The sequence below is a fragment of the Bubalus kerabau genome, chromosome 22 (assembly GCF_029407905.1).
Source record: "Bubalus kerabau isolate K-KA32 ecotype Philippines breed swamp buffalo chromosome 22, PCC_UOA_SB_1v2, whole genome shotgun sequence".
Classification (NCBI taxonomy): domain Eukaryota; kingdom Metazoa; phylum Chordata; class Mammalia; order Artiodactyla; family Bovidae; genus Bubalus; species Bubalus kerabau.
Genome location: NC_073645.1, coordinates 17,458,413 through 17,477,053, shown reverse-complemented (window position 1 = coordinate 17,477,053; position 18,641 = coordinate 17,458,413). Strand labels below are relative to the sequence as shown.

At 44.2% G+C, this 18,641-nt stretch overlaps 1 protein-coding gene across 1 annotated transcript in view; it reads left to right on the top strand.

Annotated features, from left to right (window-relative positions):
- The window catches only part of MYOF (myoferlin), a 177,307-nt gene that overhangs the window by 17,588 nt on the left and 141,078 nt on the right, over window positions 1–18,641 (top strand). Inside the window, exons 2-3 of the mRNA XM_055560619.1 lie at window positions 10,532–10,587; window positions 13,010–13,101. Coding sequence (XP_055416594.1) covers window positions 10,532–10,587; window positions 13,010–13,101 — 148 coding nt within the window. The remainder of the gene's footprint in view (window positions 1–10,531; window positions 10,588–13,009; window positions 13,102–18,641) is intronic.

Here is an 18,641-nt window from a genome sequence, read left to right as displayed (position 1 = left end):
CCTTATCAATTACATTGTGATCAGGTGTTTAACTGTGCCTTTTTACTTTTTTGTCATTTATGAATAGTTATTGTATTACTCAGAGAAGGCAATGGCACCCCACTCCAGTATTCTTGCCTGGAAAATCCCATGGATGGAGGAGACTGGTGGGCTGCAGTCCATGGGGTCGCTAAGAGTCAGACACGACTGAGTGACTTCACTTTCACTTTTCACTTTCATGCATTGGAGAAGGCAATGGCAACCCACTCCAGTGTTCTTGCCTGGAGAATCCCAGGGATGGGAAGCCTGGTGGGCTGCCATCTATGGGGTCACACAGAGTCAGACACGACTGAAGCGACTTAGCAGCAGCAGCAGCAGCATTGTTTTACTTGATGCTTTGGCAACAGTGCTTTGTCTTTAAGAAGATTCATAGGAAGAATGTTTTGACAGGTATAGGCCTCTAATAAATTTCAGATCATACTGCTGAACTGTGTAAAAAAATTAAAGGATTCTAATAGAAAACCTGATGGCTTCATAGAAGTTAACAAAAGGATTGGTTATTGAGTGAACTGGTGAATATGGTTATAATGTGTATGGGTTTTGTCTGAAATGTTACTGGTTTTGATCTGTGTTCTCCAGGTAGAGGGAAGCCCTTCCCTTTAAGTTAGTTATGACTTACAACAATTTTGTAAACTACACCTGTGGGTAGAATAGAATCATTTTTCTTTTCTCTCTGCCTGGTTCTGCCAGAAATTGGAGACTCGGGTTCTGAGCAGCCTTAGCAGGTGAATGGGAAAGACTCTCCGGTCATGTGCAGGAATCTCAATATCTTGGGGACCTCTAGAACACAGAACTCCCCTGAGATGGAGCCTGATAGCAGGTCTTTGGCGTGGCTTTCGTGGCCCTGAGAGGCCTTTTGGGAATTCAGTCTGACACTCTTTCTGAGGAGTTACACCACAGCCAGTTTGGAGGAGCTGCTGTGGTCAATTGACCAGACTTGTTTTGCAAACAAATTAGTCTTGATTAGGTTATGTTTGGTGGAGATGAGGGTAATTTTAAAGAGAGTAAAATTCTGTCTCAGTGAATGTTACATTCTAATTCTGTTAACTGAGGTCTGTATTGATGAAAGTTATTGTGCTATAGCCGTACTTTTGCCCTGATGTTCTGGTTGTGAAGAAAATTATCTAGTGAAATTGCCAGGGTATAACTACTTATGAAGTGTTATACTGCTTGCTTTTAAGTTTGCTGCTAAAAGCACAGGTAGGACTTCCCTGGTGGTCTAGTGGCTAAGACTCTGCACCCCTAATGCAGGGGGCCCGGGTTCTTAGTCAAGGAACTAGATGTCATATGCGGGAACTGAGAATTCACGTATTGCAACTAAGACCTTGCACAGCAACATAAATATTAAAAAAATAAAAGCATATGTACAATGTACGTGTGACAATTGGGTGGTTGTTATTTTTTGGTCACTAAGTCATGTCTGACTCTCTTATACCCCATGGACTGTAGCCCGCCAGGCTCCTGTGCGTGGGATTTCCCAGGCAAGAGTACTACAGTGGGTTGCCATTTCCTTCTCCAGGGGATATTCCTGACCCAGCGATTGAACCTACATCTCTTGCACCGGTAGGCAAAGTCTTTACCACCGAGCCACCAGGGAAGCCCTGAAAATTGGATATAAGTGATAAAATGTATAGCCTATGACGTGTTTCCCCATTAACATACCTCTGAGCCTGTTCATGAGATGGGATTATTTTCCTCTAATGTGAAAACCAATAGTGACCTGTCTGTATCTGTGGTGTTTGGTTGCAGTGCCCTCTACATACCTGACACCAGGGATATTGCCAAAGAGGGGCAGACCAAGATTGTAAGGGTTGTGCAGGGTGGAGGTATGGTCAGGCCACTCAAGATGGCTGTTGTCTTGCTCTCTGTACATCCCCTGCTTGACCAGTACTTGTTTTATCTAAACTTATCTGACTGACCTTCCCATTTACTTGTCCAGGGACCCAGCTGGTGATTGTTCTTATCAAAGGGGCATGCCTTTCTGCTGGTTTCCCTGGTAACTAATGAGCCCACCCAATGTCAGTTCCCCTATAACTGGTACCCTCCCTCCCTCCTCATCCCTAGGAGGGAAGACTGCGCCAGCTGTACCCATTGTTCATGGCACGTACTGGGGTGTCGCTCCAGGACCTTACTTCAGATGTGTAAGCTCCCCCATCTATTAAACCATCAACAGTCTCTGTCGTTGACCCTGGGCTCTTTCTTCAGTCTTGAAGCTGGGCAAGCACAAGCCTGGTAGGCCTGTGGGGTGCAGCCCAACACTCCCTCAGAAGGATTTGGTAGGACTATGTAGGCACTAGATAGGATTTGATAGGCGCCTTAAAGTGCCCAGCACAGAAAGGATTCCCATACACAAATGAAGAAACCGAAGAGGCACACAGCTCAGTTCTCCACTGAGACAGCTGATCCGGGCGCCTGGCCCACCTGGGCTCCATCTGTCTGCAGCCTGGGCAGTTGGCAGGGCTGGACCACACCCCAGGGTCAGCCTTTAGGAAGCAGACTCTGCTCGACTGGGATTCACCACAACTCCCTTCAGGATTTGACTTTGATCCAGGAGTTTGTGTACCTGAAAGGGCAGCTCCAGAGGCCACTGGGGCACTGGGTGCAGAAAGTGGAGCAGCCTGCTTTTCTGTCTGGGCTTTCCTTTTATCAGAAGAGATATCAGTGACGCTTTCAGAAATATACAAAAGAGGCTCACTTTGTGTTGCAGTTGCCATTTGGCCAAAACGCCTTTCTCCTAGAACTCATTTAGCAACATCTCCTGCAGGAGTAGTGCAGCCAGAGTTAGGAAACAGGGATGCTCCTTCAGCCAGTTCAACTGGGATGGGCCCCCATCTCTGTGCTCCCCTGAGTCCCTCTAAGATCCGAGGGACAGAGGAGTCTCCTGTTGGCCCTTTCCGAAGTTTCCCTGCTCCTGATTCTTGTGAAAGTTCTTTCAGAGGCTGTTAGCTGTCGGGCTCACTGCCAGGGAGGAGCACTACCCACATCAGCTGCCTCTGGCAGGCCTCAGAGGCCTGGAACCAAGCCATGTGGCAGAATTGCTCCTCCAGGGCTGTGCCCAGGCCACTTGCTTTAGTTACTGGGGCCCTGACCTCCAGGGAGGGCTCCACACCTGGGAAACTCTCTAGAGTCTGCAGGGAGTTCTGCTTGGGTGCTGTGAGAAGAAATAGTTCCTGGTGGTTCAGTGCTTACCCTGTGCTGGATTCTGTGTTGAGCACTTTGCATTTATTCTCTTAATCACTAAAGCAACTTGAGTCGTAAGACTTACATGAGCTTATCAAGTCCAGCTCGCTCAGATCGTGGAGAAATGACTCTGGCAGGGGGGATAGTAATATTAATAAAATACAGTCCCATCCTTTAGGGAGTCACCATCTGATGTTAATCCCCCAATTTTGGAAATTGCTTTGTGTCTTTATCTTCTAGAGTTTGAATCCTTGCTCTGCCACTCACTAGCTGTGATGCCTCTGAGAAGTGGCTTACCCTCTCTGTGTCTTGGTTTCTTCCTCAGTAACTAGAGATGATCATAATAGAACTTGCCTCTTAGGGTTGGTGTGAAGATTAAATGAGACAGTCATGGGAAGCACTGGGAACAGTGACTAGTTCACAGCACTTAATAATTGTTAACCATGTGTGGAAAGGCTTGGAGGCAAGGAGAGTCTGAACTTTCAGGCCAAATAGTGGATGCCTTTGTGTATGTGTATATTTCTCAAAACAAAGGGGGCATAATTAAGGACCAAGAGAAGATGCAGAAGTATCTCTGAATGAGAAGTCAAGTTTAGATGGCTGGCTGGTCTACTTTGCCTACCAAAGAGCTGGGGCTTCCCTGGTGGCTCAGACAGTAAAGAGTCTGCCCACAGTGCAGAATGCAGACTCCCCACAATGCAGTCTGCCCACGGGTTCAATCTCTGGGTCTGGAAGATCCTTGGAGAAGGGAATGGTTACCCACTCCAGTATTTTTGGATGGAGAATTCCATGGACAGAGGAGCCTGGCCGAACATGACTGAGTGACTAATACTTCTTTCACCAAAGAGCTGAGTTGCATGTGGAAGCTTTGTAAATAGCACCCCCACTTCTCCTGGGGCTATCTCAGTAAGATGCAGCAGTCTAACCAGTCAGGACTTGGGGGACTTCATAAAATTCATGTTCTATTGGACCTGGTGGAAAACTTAGAGCTCCTCTAGTCTAAACTCCCTAGTTCATCGAAGAGGGACTCTGAGTTTAGTGGTTGAGCCTTATGTCTCCCTGATAACAACTCAGAGAAATGCAGAGTTCCCTGATTTGAAAGTCCAGTCAGAAAAGCTGGACCAATACCTGCTTTCTCCTTGCAGGGTTGTTAGGATCAATGAGATGTATGGTTTTGAAGTATGTAAAATCTGTTACCATTGTAATGTTGTTACTTCCATGGCCACTGGGTGTTACCAGTTGGTCCCATTTCTCTGGAACCAATAGTATATATGTATATATAAATGGAGAAAGAGGCAGAGAAGGGGGTAGGGAGAGGGCTCATGCATTTGTAGAGTCAGCAAGATTGAAATTTGTGGGGCAGATGTATGGACAGGCCACGCAAGATGGCTGTTCTCTTGCTCTCTGCACATCCCTTGCCCATCCCTTGCCTACTTCACCTGTATCCCAGTCATCTGACTGACCTTCCTAGGTGCTTGCCCCAGGCCCCAGGTGTTGATTGTTCTTTTGAAAGGGGCAGTGAGGGACACGCTCCTTTCCCTGGTAACAGATGAGACCACCTGACGTCAGTTCCCCTGTAACTAATAACCTCCCCTTTGCCCCGGAAGCAAAGACTGCCTCCACGTCCTCCCCACTGTCTGCCGCATGCAGTGGGGGTATTGCTCCAGGACCTGGCTTCAGACGTGTGAGCTGCCCCATCCATTAAACCACTGACGATGTCTCTGTTGCTGACTCCAGGCTCTTTCCTGGTCTTGAAGCTGGTTGAACACAGGCCTCATAGGCCTGTGGGGTGCAGCCCAACTGAAGGCTGGAAATTCAGGTAAGGGTTGACATTGTAGTCTTGAGACTGAAACCTCAAGGGCAGGCCAGTGGGCTGATGACTTGAGTGGGGTTTCTGATACAGTCTTGAGGCAAAATTCGTTCTTCTCCAGGAAGAGAGGGAAAACTTCAGTTTTTTTCTTAAGGCTTATCAGCTATAGGCCCACCCACCTTACAGAGAGTGATCGGGTTTACTTGAAAACAATTGAAATTACTTGAAAGCAATTTTATACATTGTTAATCACATCTATAAAATACCTTCACAGCAGCATCTAGACGAGAGTTGCACCAAACAACTGGCACCACAGACTAGTCAAGTTGATATAAAATTAGCCAGCACCCTGGTCCTTCGGCCTGGATGGACCAGTGCAGACTTAGGAGTCATGGTGCCACTCTCACCTTTTCAGTAAGGGTTCAGCACACTGTTTGGTAGGTGGACAGCAAAGGAAAGTTTCCGTGCCAGAGGGTGTGGTGGCTTGGTAAAGAGAGCTTATTCAGTTCTTCGGAAACCTTATTGGGAGGTTGGCATGAGAGTTAATTACTGCAGTGTTGACCTTCACAGATCTGAGAGAGAAGTAATTGTAGTTAATTAAAAAAAAAAAAACAGGAAATGTCTCAAAGAATGCCTTTGAGTCCAGAGTGTATCCTGCATTTGAATCAATTGTTATATTCCAGGTTGAAAGTTTTTTTTTTTTTTTTTTTTTTTTTTTTTTTTTATGAAGCTTTAGAGAGGTTGAAAGTTTTTAATTCTTTACCATAGGAAGAAACATATCTTCATAACATTAGAGGTGGAAACGGGGGAGGTAGGAGTGTGAAGAAGGGGAAAGAGTTTCGGGTAATTTAATCTACTGATTAGTGCCTGCGGCTGAGACCTTTAAAAAAAAGACATGGAATTAAATAATTGAAGAAGTGTGTAACTGTGGTTGTTGATAAGACTGGAATTTATGTACTTTCTTTTTTGGCTGACGTGTTTATGTGTGAAAATAGGCTTTCAATAAAATGTAATGTGGACACATCTTGATTAAAAAATCAAAGCCTCCTTCTTGGAAGGGGTTGGGCTGGGTTTTTCCAGAAAGCTAGAAGCTAATGCCGACTTCTTAATCTTTACTAGCCAGAGAGGTAGGAGGGTAGTTGCAGACTAGTCCTGAGTTAGAGGATTTCTTCCTACCTCCCTGACCCTGGGCAAGTTACCCAACATTCTGGGCTTGCTTTGCTCATCTGCAGATTGGGGATATTAACAGTGCCTACTTTTTTGGCTTGATACAAGGGTTAAAGTTCAATGAAGTGAGGTATGTGAAGGATTTAATACAGACCTGGCTGGGAGGGAGGGTCTTACTAGTAGTATCAATATCATGCGCAGGTACCAGGTGTGGCAGGAAATTCCACATGGATACCCCCACCAGTGGCATCTGCTAGGACTCGGCCCTTCTGCTCTGTTCTCAAGACAGCTGAATCATGTGTTCAGGAGTATGTCTCGGAAGATTCGTTGAGCAAATCTTAATTTTTCCTGTTGGATAATGAATTCCTGAAGTTATGAAGTCAGTTTCTAATATCCTCCTTCCTAAGTGACTTGAATCAGCCAGATGATGCTTTTCCTGTCATTCAGGGCTTCACGGTGTGACCATAACCTTCCCACACAGCCTGGTTGCCTTGATTCCCTTGCACATCCTGTGGTTCCAGCCCACTGGGCTGTGCAGTCCCCAGACATTACTTGTTCCCCATCCATGGCTGACCCACCATGCTGTTGCCCTCATCTGGAGTGACATTTTCTTCCCAGCTCCCCATTTCCAGTTCCTTCCAACCCCTACTCAGCCTCTGCTCCCCAGCGTGAGGCTCCACTTCCTCCACTTACCTCCACTTCCTCTGAATCTGCATCTTCATCTATACCCCTCTTTCTGAAAGAAGCTTTCTTTCTGTATCAGACACCTGTAGCCGTATCTACCTCCCCAAGGTCGGGACCCCAAGGTCTTGGGGATCTTTGTATCTCTCACAGCGACCTGCTCAGTGCTTGGCAACTGATTTTTTTTTTTTTTTTTTTGGGATCTTAAAGACTTAGAGGAGACTGGAATTTTGCTTCAAGACCATCCTTCAGTGTTGCCAGTCTTAAGGCTTCTGCTCAGTTTCTACAAGTTATTTGCTGCCTTCTTGCTTTTCCTATTGGCTGGGACCTCATGTTGCCCATTTCTCTCTTGAAGGCCTGCCATGACTTCAAGGTCCAAATTCACTCCTTCCTGACTCAGGTCTCCACTCCATTTTCCCACCTCCCCTAGCCGAAGCCCAGGATATGGCAGGCAGCCAGCATGGTGGTGAACGGCAGTGAGATTAATGGTAACCCTTTCATGCTTGTCAAAGGCAGAAATTCCTAACCTTTGTCCAGGTCCCTAACTCATCTGAGAATCTGATCAGAACAATAAACTCTGTCTCCAGAAGAACTCTCAGATGTAATATTTTGTGTCTTGGAGCAGACAGTCTTGGACACCTTTAGGATACCCTGAAACCTGACCTTGGACTTTTCCTATGGCCACTGCCCAGGATCCCAAGCCCACTACCCACATCGTGAATGTGCATCTTCTTTAGTCAATATTTCTGACAGCTTCCAGCGTGGCATCGGTGGTGGCAAACACACACTCCGGTTTTGAAGCTAGGAGATGTAGGTGCAGATTCTGTTTCTGTTTCCTTGTTAGCTGTGGCTTGAACAACTTAACCAGCTTTTCTTGATTCCTGTTGAGAATGTTTACCTTGCAGGGTTAGGGTAAGCATTTAGAGACACTGCAGTAGAATGCCCAGCCTGGCACCTGTAGATCGTTCTTTAGAGGGAGCAGCTGCAGTTGTGGAGAGAAGCCATTTCGTCCATCTCCAATTTCAACATCCTTTGCAGGGCTCCTCTTTATCTCGCACACTTTCTGGTACTGTAACCAGAGAGAAAGCTTGAGAGGCTTCTGTGAGATGAGGGGAAGAGTGAGTGGGCTCAATAAGGAAGTGTGGGAGGGGAAATGAGGACCGCTTCTAGGTGACATCAGAATCCAGTGAGGGACTCTGCACAGAAAGCCCATAGTCGTAGTCAGGATAGATCCAGGCATGAGCCAACGAGTAGTCCTGCTGAACTTTGAAAAGGGAAGCCAGCAGGGCGATGGGAGCCTACTCAAGAGGAAAAGTTAATGCTTAGCAGTGAGGGTTCTGACGCATAGCTTTGCTATGCTGAGGTCGTGGAAGAAGTGGCGGCTAGTCCCATAGCTGGCCGTGTGCTGGGAGCCTTAGCAATGTGACGTTCAGCTGAACAAAAGCCACTACCTCCTCCGTTCCACTACAGTAGAGGGGAAGCTGAGGAGTGGTTCAAAGCATGGCCACTGAGGTGGGACTGCCTGGGTCCATAACCTAGCCTTGACCCACTTAATAGCAATGTAACTTGGAATTCCTTACTTGACTTCTCAGTTTCCTTAGCTGTGAAAGGGGGATGGAAATAATTGTACGTAGGATTTTTCAGGAAATTGGGTCATGTGAGATGATAGAAAAAATATACATCACCCTGACTTGCTGCTCATTGTTCCTGGCACAGAGCTCCTAAAACCCTTGTAATTTCCTAAGTGATAAGAACAGTAGGAACATTTCTGGTTCTAATCTTTGACCCCATCTCTAACATAGGGCTCCTAAAACCCTTGTAAATTCCTAAGGGGTAAGAGAGGGCAGTAGGAGCATCTTTTCTTCTAATGAAGCCACTCTGTGTGGACTCCTGGATGGGAGCTGGTTACCGGAAAGACCAAGCCATGATTAGAAGTTTGGAATGTTCAGCCCCACCGCCCACTTCTCTAAAGTGGGGAGAAGGGCTAGAAGTGGAGTTAATAATTGATCAAGCCTTTGTGATGAAGCCTCCATTAAGCATTCCAGAAGTATGGGGTTCAGAGACCTTGCAGGCAGGTGAGCACATCCATGTACGAGTAGGGCAGTGCACCCCAACTCCATGGTAACAGAAGCCCCTGTGCTTGGGACCTCTCAGACCTCACACTGCATATCTCTCCAGCTGGCTGTTCCTCTATATTGTTGATCAAATCCTATAGTAAGCTGGTAAGTAACTGTTCTCCTGAGTTCTGTGAGCTGCTCAAGCAAATTAATTGAACCCAACGATGGGGTCATAGGAACCTCAGATTTGTCTCCAATTGGTTAGAAGCACAGGTGACAATCTGGACTGAAGTGGGGGTGGGGCAGTCTTGTGGGACTGAGCCCTTAACCCGTGGGATCTGATGTGATGCTAAAGTGTCAGGACTGAGTCAAATTGTGGAACACCCAGCTGCTGTCGCAGAAAACTGCTTGGTGGGGGAACAATCCCTGCCCAATGCAGCAACATTCTGCTGTCGGAATGTTGTGAGTGTTCTGTGTGATAGTAAAGGAGACACACAGGAAGAAAAACTGGTTTTTTCCTCGCTGAAAACAGATGAGCTAAGGCTTACAAAACCTTTTGTACTGAAACCTTAGCTTTTATTTTTGGGGACTTGGGGACTCTTTGGACTTTGCTCCAAGGAAACTTTAAGCACGAGCTGGATTAACATTTGCTCATCTGGGTAGGTATACTGTTCAGTCTCAGACACACAGAAAGAACACCTTTTGTCTTCAGGAAAAAAATGATCCAGGAGTAAGGAAAATCCCCAATTCTCTGCTGGTCCTAGAAAGCAGTCATCTACTAATTATTACCTTGTATTAGGTCTGTGAGAGAGGGTCTGTTGTTCTGTTGCTAAGTCATGTCCAACTCTTTGCAAGCCCATGGATTGTGGCATGAGGATCCTCTGTCCTCCACTATCTACCGGAGGTTGCTCAGATTCATGTCAGTGAGCAAGTCTAGCTTAATCTTTAAGCTGTGTTGGGGTCTTATCACTTGCAAAGGCAGCATGGGCTGCAGAGCTGAAATTCCAGGTTTATATTAGGCACCACTCCTGCATATGAGGTCAGACACGTTTCTCAACTCCTTGGAGTCTCAGTATCCTCATTTATCAAATGGGATACCTATGGGTCAAAGGTTACCTTTGTTGACTTTCCACAACAAGCTGGGGAGACACACAAGCTCTGGGTGACTTTGGTCTGCAGGATTTGGTGAGAAGCAGAGGCTTACAGCATTTCTGTGATTTTGAGTCTCCCATCTCTTGGCTCTTTAGGGATGGGAAAAATTTTTTTTTAGGCCAAAAATGCTGTTCAGTTTGGCAGACTGATTCAGGTAGTCCCCACCCTAGTCAGATGAAGGTAAAATGTAGGCATTGTACCTTCCCTCAGGGAAGGTTCTTTGAATGAATGAGTGAATGATACTGGTTCTGTTGTTGTTTCAAACTCATGTCCTTAGGGATGATGATGCCATCCAACCGTCTCATCCTCTCGCCCCCTTCTCCTGCCCTCAGTCTTTCCCAGCATCAGGGTATTTCCAATGAGTTGGCTCTTTGCATCAGGTGGCCAAAGTGTTGGATCTTCAGATACTTCTAATTAATTGCTATCTCTTATTTTTTATTTGCAGATGAGAAAAAGAAAACAAAGAAAGTCGATAATGAACTCAACCCTGTCTGGAATGAGGTACCTTCATTATTTTACAATTTTGTTTCACTGGATAAGCTACCTCTGATTGCTCATCCTTGGTCAGAGGTTAACCCTTCCATTTGCAAGGAGAATCTCTGCCATTTTGCCCTCACCCCCTCCATCTCCCTTTGTGGCCCAAAGACAGCAGAGCAGTTCAAGGAGACATAACAGTGACATCTGCATCAGGTCACAGTCTTCCCTGAGGGAAGTGGTGGTGTGGCAAGTGGAGCCTGGATAGGGTGAGGAGGGTGGGGTTCTAGCTTGGTGCAGCCATGAACTTGCTGTGTGACCTTTTCCAGTTATGCTGCAAATTAGAGCAAGGGGTGGGATTAGATCCTCTCCAGAGCCCCAGAAGGGAAGCTCTGTAATTAAAACCATATCTGCATGTGATTAATTGAGTGTAATCCATGATACTTTGAGTGTCTAGAAGAGTAATGTCATTTTTTTTAATGTTGATAAAAGTAATACATACTTAATGTAGAAATTTTGAAAACTTCAGCTTTAAAAAATTACTTTTGACCCTACTATCCAGAAGTGACTGTTGATAACATCTCGGAGGTATCAATAAATGTTTATTGAGTGAATATATTTATTATGATGTTTTAAAATCAGCAAATAAGTATATAGTGAATACAGTTTCCTATCTTTTTCTTACTATTATATCCTGAGCATATAGCTTTCTCATTCCATTTGAAAATCTTTTAATTACTTGTGTAATATTGTATTGAAGTAATTTATATACCTCCTCCCCCTGTTGACTTTATTTCATAAATGGCTCAGTGTTTAAAATATTTATAGATATGTGAAGTTTTAAATTCTTTCCATTGAGTAGGATTTTCCTATGCTGACTAAGTTTTGAAAAGTCTATCATCCACCCCATTGTTTTTCCAAAAGCTAAGTCAAACCTTTCTGGAAAAGTACAGTGATAAATATCTTTGTTATTTTGCTAAGTTACCAGGCTGTGAAGACTTCCCCTTCACCAACTGCAAACCTCTTCCCCTGTTCCCCTCCTAACTAGTTTCAGTATCCCTATAAGATAAAGATTACTCATTCTCATTGGATGAGGCCAAGACTAAAAGTTTCCTGGTGCCTTCCTGAAAAGCCCTGCTGGTCTCATATAGGTTGAGAGGAAATTCCACTGCTGCAGTTTCTCTGGAACCCAGAACACAGCCAGCTGGACTACCAGCTCCCTGAGAGCAGAGGCCTGTCAGGTTGATCCCTGTGGGCACTATGGGATCCTAGCACCTCACACACAGCTCCAAGACTAAAACAAAAAGTTACATACATGTATGCATTTAGTTGTGTCCGACTCTTTGCAATCCCATGGACTATAGCCCACCAGGTCCTCTATCCTCGGAATTCTCCAGGCAAGAATACTGGATTGGGTTGCCCTTCCCTTCTCCAGGGAATCTTCCTGATCCAGGGATCAAAGTTGGGTCTCCTGCATTGCAGGCAGGTTCTTTACCATCTGAGCCACCAGGGAAGTCCAATAATTTAATTTTTTTTTTTAGTGGTAGCATACCACTTAAGTTTGTGCTCAATCCATGTGGCCAATGGCAGAGAGGAGTGTGGTCACATGAATGGGGTTGTTTTCCACAGGGCATCATCCATCTCGCACTATTTTGTTTCTGACACATTTTTTCTTATAATGCATATATGTTTATGAAGGAAATTTCCCAATTGAAATTTTATAACTGAAACCAAACCTAAATGAAATGCCAATCCCAAACCCATTGGGGTTGGTGGACATCTTCTAATATGACCTGTGAGATGCCTCCTCCATCCATATCAAACATAATCAGGAACTGCTTTATTGAATTCATTTATTACATAATTAAAGGCATCAGTGGTGTGAAGTTGATTTCTTTTTTTGTTGTTTGTTTTAATATTTACCCTTGGAAAGCACTTTACTGCTTTAAGATGAGAGACTTGCCTGGCTACAGCGCTGACTGTGGTGGGGCTTAAAAATAAGCGGCTGATGCAATTCAGAAAATGTTTCCTTAGATTTATTCATCTCTTTGTTCACTAGTAATATAATTAAATTAATTTAAAATTAACCCTTAAAGCATTTTTCATATACAGATTTCATTCTATTCACGCGACAGTTGTGGTAGGCGTTAAGTCTAGATCTCCGCCCATGAGATGGATTTGGTCTTGTTCAAAGCTAAGGAGCCTAGCAAACAGGGAGCTAGGAGTAGCTACCAGGCCCTCGGAGGCTAAGTCTGGTGTGCTTTCCCACAAGTCTCGGCAGCTTCCAGGTTCAGAATTTGATCACTTCTGTCTCACTGTAGAATTGAGGACTTGAAAAGATTGTCATTGGTGAAGATGAACCAGTGTTTATTAATAGTATTGGTGCATCTTATTATATTCCCAGATCCTTTTAACAGACGTTTTGTCTCCATAACCTTTCTGTGGACAGATTTTGGAGTTTGACTTGCGGGGTATACCGCTGGATTTTTCATCGTCCCTTGAGATTGTTGTGAAAGATTTTGAGACGATTGGACAAAATAAGTAAGTTGATTTTGATTGTTTTTGTCATTTTACATATTGTTTTACTACTGTTTGTTTTGTTGAAGGAAAACATCTTTAATAACATACTGTTTCCAATATCATTGTGCTTTAATTCTGTGTGCCGACCCCCTTCCCGCTTATGAGCCAACATCAGATGTAGCTAATCAATCACTGTGATTGCTGTATTCCTAAGAGGTTGGAAACATGAAGCCACCACCCCTGCTGCTAAGTCGCTTCAGTCGTGTCCGACTCTGTGCGACCCCAGAGACGGCAGCCCACCAGGCTCCCCCGTCCCTGGGATTCTCCAGGCAAGAACACTGGAGTGGGTTGCCATTTCCTTCTCCAATGCATGAGAGTGAAAATGAAAGTGAAGTCGCTCAGTCCTGTCCGACTCTTCGTGACCCCATGGACTGCAGCCCACCAGGCTCCTCTGTCCATGGGATTTTCCAGGCAAGAGTACTGGAGTGGGGTGCCATCGCCTTCTCTGGAAGCCACCACTAGTCTATCCAATTTGTATCCAACAGGTACTTCCAGAGAAACCTGTTCACACTCCTGCAATTTCTTTGTTAATTACTTGTAGGCACTGATGGTTTATCCAAACTGTAGCTTTATTGGACACAAAATCATTTCTTCTTCTGATTACGTGTGCCCCACATGCATCTCATTCAGGTTCTCTTTCCAGTACTGCTTCCATTTTAATGTCTCACAAATTGAAACCAGATTCCTTGCCTTACTGCCTCTACCAGCTTCAGATGGGGAAGAGTCATGGTAGTCCCCAGGAGTGGTACAGAGGGTTGTCTCCTGGGTAAAGGTGAGGTTCCCATGGGACTGAATGACCCCAGTAAATTCACCCCAGTCCTTGATCTAGACTTTGGCCTTAGACTCGGAAGGCAATCTTAGGTTATCAATTCAAATTAACTAAGCTCAGTAAGAATTATTCAACTCTAAAATCATAATACTTGTTATTTTCCAGCGGAAATTAATTGCCTGGTTGAGGAGGGCATTCCTGCTCTCTGATTAATAAATTTAAATTAAAAAAAATTTTTTATATTAGGGTATAGTTGATTTACAGTGTTAGGGTATTATAGTTAATTTACGATGTTAATTTCAAGTGCACAACAAAATAATTAAGTTATACATATATCTATTTTTCAGACTCTTCCCATATAGGTTATTACAGAGTATTGACTAGAGTTCCCTGTGCTATGCAGTAGGTCCTTGCTGATCATCTATTTTAAATATAGCAGTGTATATATGTTAATCCCAAACTCCTAATTTATCCCTCCACTTCTCCCACATTTACTCTTTGGTAGCCATAAGTTTTCGAAGTCTTTGAGTCTATTTCTGTTTTGTGAAGAAGTTCATTTGTATCATTTTTAAGATTCCACATCTAAGTGATACCATACAATAATCTCTCTGATTTACTTAACTTGGTATGATAATCTGTAGGTCCATCCATGTTACTGCAAATAGCATTATTTCCTTCTTTTTAATGGCTTATATTCCACTGTATATCTGTACCGCATCTGCTGTATTCATTTGTCCCTGTCAGTAGACATCTGGGTTGAGTCCATGTCTTAGCTATTGTACAATGAACACCGTGGTGCATGTATCTTTTCAAAGTGTGCTTTTCTCCAGATGTATGCCCTGGAGTAGGACTGCTGGATCATACGATAGCTCTATTTTTGTTTTTTTAAGGAACCTCCATACTGTTCTCTGCAGAGGCTATACCAGTTTACATTCCCACCAACAATGGAGGAGGCTTCCTTTTTCTCCACACTCCCTCCAGCGTTTGTTATTTGTAAACTTTTTGATGATGGCCATTCTGACTGGTGTGAAGTGATGTCTCATTGTAGTCTTGATTTGCATTTGTCTAATAATTAGTGACATTGAGCATCTTTTCATATGCCTTCTGGTCATCTGTTTGTCTTCTTTGGAGAAATGTCTATTTTCCTTCATGTCGTATCACATGGGAAACCAAGTTACTCTGTATTTTTGATTATAAGACATCATTGACTGTAAGATGTACTGTTAATAATAGGATTGGGGGAGAGGATAAGAAGCCTGATATTAAATGCCCACATCAGTTGAAGAAGCATCCCAGTGTTTAGTAATGTGAATTTATTTTCAGATGTATGTCTTAGCCTCATGTACATTTGGTAGGATCAGAAGGCTGCAATGAAAGCAATAAATTAGAATAAATTAGTGGAGATAGGGTGACTATATACTCTGACTTACTTTGGATCGTCCTGGTTTATTATCCCAGCACAATGATTTATGATGTCCCTTTTGCTGTCAATAGTGACTTGGGTTGGACAGTAAGATACATGGTCATCCTAGTCACTGGGGTCTTCTGCTTCCTGGCGTCAGACTGATAGCCTGGACAGTGCTTTGATAGATAGTACCTATGTCACTTTTCACAAGATCCTTTCTCCCATGTAGCATTGCTAACCAATGCCTCTTGTGACCAATGCATTCCCCCCACCCCCACCCCTTAAGCTACATAAATACATTTTGGCAGGTTTTGGCCCTACTCTCTTAGATCAAAAAAACATTCTAGCTTTTTAAGGTTATGCTGTACATCTCAGCTTTGAAGCAAGTATGTGATTTTCTAGCCTCACTCCAACTCCCAGAGGACAGTTTTATTTCACTGATTTCAAAGTTCTAGGAAAGCAGGTAGTTGAGCCTCACTATAACCTTCTATCTATGACTACGAACAGTCCTTTCTCTTCTTTCTTCTCCTCTTTCTGCAAGTGGTACCACTGTTTGTATTCTAGACCAGCCCTCTCCAATAGAAACATGTGCAGGCTGCATGTGTAATTAAAATTTTTCTGGATTTCCTTGGTGTTTCAGTGGTTAAGAATCCACCTTCCATTGCTGGAAACCTGGGTTTGTTCCCTGGTCGGGGAACTAAGATCCCACATGCTGCAGGGCAACTAAACCTGTGTGCTGCAACCAAGACCCTACACAGCTAAAGAAATAAATATTAAAAAAATTTTTTTCTAACAATCATGTTATAAAACAGAAACAGATGAGAATTTTAATGCTACATTTTATTTAACTGAATATATCCAATATTATCATTTCTCTATGTAATCTATATTTTAAAAATCATTGAGACATTTCACATACATATTTCCTTATTAAGTCTTTGAAATCCAGTGTGTATTTCATACCAACAGCACATCTCTGTCCAGACTAGCCACATTTTAAGTGTTTCCTCACCACATGTGGCTGGTGGCCACCAGAGTGGTGGAGACTGACCACTGGTCTCAAAACCTCAGTCGGGTCTCTCTGGATCTTCTACCTTTTACCTCCTATCCAATCTGTTTTGCAAGATCTTCCTTTCCTTTCTTTCTGCTGTGCCATGAGCTTCTTACTTTTGGTCACACCTACCAGCCTGGTTCAGGCCTTGTTACGTGATGCCTCCTCTATTTTAACATGGCAGTAAAGCCTGGCAGGCTGGCCTGAGAGCTCTCATTTGTTTCAAACAAAGTTGTTGCTTTCCTGAATGTTACATACTTGGGGGAGAGGGAGAAACAGGAAAAAAAAAAAAAAAGACAAATATATGCTGCTGCTGCTGCAAAGTCGCTTCAGTCCTGTCCGACTCTGTGCAACCCCATAGACGGCAGCCCACCAAACTCCCCCGTCCCTGGGATTCTCCAGGCAAGAACACTGGAGTGGGTTGCCATTTCCTTCTCCAATGCATGAAAGTGAAAAGTGAAAGTGAAGTTGCTCAGTCATGTTTGACTCTTAGCGACCCCATGGACTGCAGCCTACCAGGCTCCTCCATCCATGGGATTTTCTAGGCATGAGTACTGGAGTGGGGTGCCATTGCCTTCTCCGGACAAATATATGAAGAAATATATAATAGATCAGGTCCTCTGAAGTGCTGTCATCTATGGAGAAAATTGTCGTAGCCCAAGAATAAAACTAGAGTAAAAGGATAGTTGTTGAGAGTGGGGGAAAGTTTTATACGAGGTGGTAATAAGGTGACACTTGAGCAGACACCTAAACAAAGTGAAAGAATGAGCCGTGCAGCTTTCTGGGGAAAGAATATTCTTGGCAGAGAGAACACGTGCAAAGGCTCTGAGGCAGAAGTGTCCTTGGGGTACTGGAGCAAGATCAGGAGGTCAGAGGGCTGGGACGGGGAAGGAGATGAGATCGGCAAAGCCGCAACATACCTGGCTTTGTTGAGCCATGGTGCAAGCTTTGGATTTCATTGCTAGCAGGATGGAAATCCACTAAAGAGTACTGAGTATGATCTAACTTTCATTTTTAAAATATTGCTTAAGCTTTCTGTGGGGAGATTGGATGTAGGAATCAGTTAGGAAGCAGGGAAAACAATACTGGGAGAACCCTATATATTTATTTTATACCTGATGAAAACACAGGGGCCTCTGGATGACAGCAGGGCAATGTTTTAGGTTTGTTTATCCAAAATATTTGTGTATTTTGGCCTCGTGTTTTCAGCTAGGCTTTTCTACTACAGATCTGGCTTTGGGACTGTGTTCATTGCACTTATGGAAGCACTGGGTGGGGGCAAAGGATTTTTCTACAGGCGTAAGGATTGTCCTGCCTGTGGACTTTCCTGTTACCATGGAGACCAACTGTGTAAACAGAGCTCTCTTGCAGAGTCTGCAGCCCCCGGGCATGTAAGCAAACTGCCCTGAGCTGCCTGGGTTTGCCTGAGCTTGGAGCCCACACCCACAGGAACTGGACCGGGCACTCACAGCCCTGGCGCATCAGCAGTGTTCCTCCCCAGGTGTAGGGAGCTGGTGGGGCTGTTCTGTGCAGACTCTGTTCTTCCTCATTTTACAGTCATCCAACCAGCCTTGTGAACTGAAAGAAAGTGAGGGAAGAGCCGGAGGAACCCTTGGTCACATGATGAACATGAACTGGTATATTTAGCTGAAATGTCAGAGTGGAAGGCTTTTCCCAGTAGCTGAAGAATGAGAGTTCCCTTTGCAGACAGGCAGTGTGGCTGTCCCTTAATGAACCCTTCAAACACTTTATCCCACCAGTTCCTCACACACACACACACACACATACATGCAGTTTTTTTCTCAGAGAGGTTTAGTCATCTGCTCAGGGTCACACAGCAGGTATATGTCAGGTGTATTCTTAACTTTTATAGTCAGACCTGTACTCTTGATTTTTCCATTATACTGAGAACCTCTGACCACCTAGAGGAGCCAAAATGTAGGTGGAATAATTATCTTTTACCTTTTCATGGCTGTACTATGAGGTTTGCAAAATCTCAGTTCCTTGACCAGGGATTGAATCTGGGCCACTGGAGTGAATGCACTGAATCCTGACCACTAGGGAACTCCCTAGCTTAAATTTTTCTAATCCTGCCCCAAAAAAGAAACCCCCACTCATTATCAGAATATTGATACCTCCTTCCTAGGTAAGAGTTTAAGCAGTCATTTCATGCTACTGAATAATCACTTAAGCTCATTCCCTACAAGATGAGTTCAGAGAAGGGATCTCATCTCATGTGATCTTTACGATGACCTTGAGAAGTGGAGATGAGACCT